This window comes from Sclerotinia sclerotiorum, genomic scaffold (genome assembly GCF_000146945.2).
Source record: "Sclerotinia sclerotiorum 1980 UF-70 scaffold_17 genomic scaffold, whole genome shotgun sequence".
NCBI lineage: Eukaryota > Fungi > Ascomycota > Leotiomycetes > Helotiales > Sclerotiniaceae > Sclerotinia > Sclerotinia sclerotiorum.
Genome location: NW_001820819.1, coordinates 620800 through 623223, shown reverse-complemented (window position 1 = coordinate 623223; position 2424 = coordinate 620800). Strand labels below are relative to the sequence as shown.

Here is a 2424-nt window from a genome sequence, read left to right as displayed (position 1 = left end):
TAGCATGATGAAATACAAATGACTTGCTGCTCTCCTCAGATAAAAGAACAAGAAAGAGAAAGAAAGTGTGGCAGATTCCTAAAGTTGAGAGGGGGAAGTGGGAATGAGCGAAAAAATTCGAGTAGGTTGAGTTGGGGTCGCATGATCAAGGCGAAAGTTTGAGGGGGCATTAGACAGATTGAACTAAACTCTCCATTTCCCTCCTTTAACCCAATTAGATTCCGTGAAATTAGAATTTAAAATGCCTTCCGTTTGCGTTTTTTACAATTATAGCTTAATTCGGACTAGTTGATATAATTCCATCACAGCTGTGGAAAGATCACCAAGGCCTTCTTTCGCCTCTACATAAACAAACCACCCCCCGCTCCCCAAACACGAACTTTTGGAACCTCTTTTGTCTTTCAACACACTACCAAGTTTTACACAACGATAAACTCAAATCCAATCAAATATCGAAATAAAGTCTTTTAGACTTCTTGTTCATTTTCTTAACTTTTATAACAAACAACCTATCACTTTTTTTTTTACCAACATCAATCAAAATGCCACCAAAGGCCGCTTCTTCTGCTGCTCCCAAAGCCAAAGCTGCCCCATCCGATCATGCCAGCTACCAAGGTAAGGAACAGCTTCTGAATCCACAACACCACGTCGCATACATATCATGTATACATGATCGTGGTCGCCTGCATCTAATGCATTGGATGTGGAGCTTCATTTTTCCATATATCAATTACTGACGCGTCACAATAGACATGATCATTGATGCTATCATCAACTTGAAAGAGGTATGTTCTTATTTCTCCCTTCCACGTCGACGTTTCAAACATATGCTAACATCATTATGTAGCGCAATGGATCTAGGTATGATTCCTTATATCTCGCACCAGTTTCCGCAATCGATATTCGACGCGTCCATTGTTCATCTCTGCCATCACGAATCTCATACTGATATCAACATAGCCGTATCCAACTCAAGAAGTACCTCAAGGCCAATAACAAAATCAATGCTAGTGATAGCATGTTCGATTCTCTCTTCAACCGCGCTTTGAAGGCTGGTGTCGCAAAGGAGGTTTTCATTATGCCAAAGGGTATGTCTTTCATCTGCGCATCATACCATAATGTATATATCTAATCCTTCCTCTGCAGGTTCCTCCGGCACTGTTAAGCTTGCACCAAAGGCCAAGAAGGCCCCCGCCGATAAACCAAAGAAGGCTGCCACCGAGAAGAAGACCACTGAGAAGAAACCCGCCGTTAAGAAGGCCGCCCCAAAGAAGGCAACTGCCACCAAGGAGCCAAAGGAGCCAAAGGAGAAGAAGGAAAAGACTGGTGATGCCGCTGCTAAGCCAAAGGCTGCCCCAAAGAAAGCTGCCGCTAAACCCAAGGCTGCTGCCACCAAGGAGCCAAAGGAGCCTAAAGAGAAGAAAGCATCTGTTGCCAAGCCAAAGAAGGCTGCCGCCCCTAAGGCTGTAAGTTGTCTTACATATACTGATGCATGAATATACGACTAATCAACGAACAACAGGCGCCAGCTGTAGTTGAAAACCCAACTGTCCTCAAGAAGACAGCATCTGGACGTGTTACCAAGACCAAGAGCGATGGTCCCAAGAAGGCTGCTGCTCCTAAAAAGACAGCTACCAAGAAAACCACCCCTAAGAAGGCTGCTGCATAAATGTTTCGTACATAAATGGGCACTTCTTTCTAATGATGATCTACCAAGTTTCTTTTGTTAATAAGGCGTTTGTGGAAAGGAATATCACGCGAGAAGGGACCGCGTTTGTTAGTGTTATTATTTGTGGATTTTTCTTATTCCGAAGCTATGCTATGGTTCTGAGAATATGTACAAAGTAATTGTCTGATGTTACTTTTGACAATTACAGGTACTAGGAAACTTTGTATTGTTGGTTCAGCTTCATAGGATTTTGTATTCAATGGGACTGGACTGATGGAATGGATGGGCGTTGGGGAGAATGCTAGTTGGGGATCTATAGGGATTGGTAGCGATTGATATCAGATTATGTTGTACTTGTACAGAAGGTCAACGACAGCCTGGTTTAAGCAGAATGAAAATGTTTGAAATTTACTTGCTTTTATTGAAATGATTGAAATGTTTATCTATTATCTCTGATTACACCAGTATGATTATGATAAGAGTTGTAAAAACCAAAATTTATCGGACCCGCGACGCGTCAATCTTACATCTTTATCTTTATGATGAAACGGCTCGGGTCCAACGTGTATCTCCGAAAAGGAAAAAAGAAGGAAAAAAAGAAGGGGAAAAAATGCCCCTCTCTGAAAACCCTGATGGACCCTGATGAGATGAGTGGAGATTATGTATTTTTGTGGGTACATTAATTGTATGTATGTTGGATTGGGTTTGGGTTTGGTGGGTAAATGGGTATAGTGGTGGGATTTTTTGTGTAGAGG

At 42.1% G+C, this 2424-nt stretch overlaps 1 protein-coding gene across 1 annotated transcript; it reads left to right on the top strand.

Annotated features, from left to right (window-relative positions):
- Positions 1 to 542: 542 nt before the first annotated feature.
- Positions 543 to 1669, top strand: SS1G_11179 (predicted protein; the record flags this gene model as incomplete). The annotated part of the gene is made up of 6 exons (XM_001587887.1): positions 543 to 615; positions 751 to 785; positions 888 to 910; positions 961 to 1088; positions 1147 to 1466; positions 1523 to 1669. 6 exons carry the CDS (start codon positions 543 to 545, stop codon positions 1667 to 1669), a joined length of 726 nt encoding a protein of 241 aa, XP_001587937.1.
- Positions 1670 to 2424: the final 755 nt, after the last annotated feature.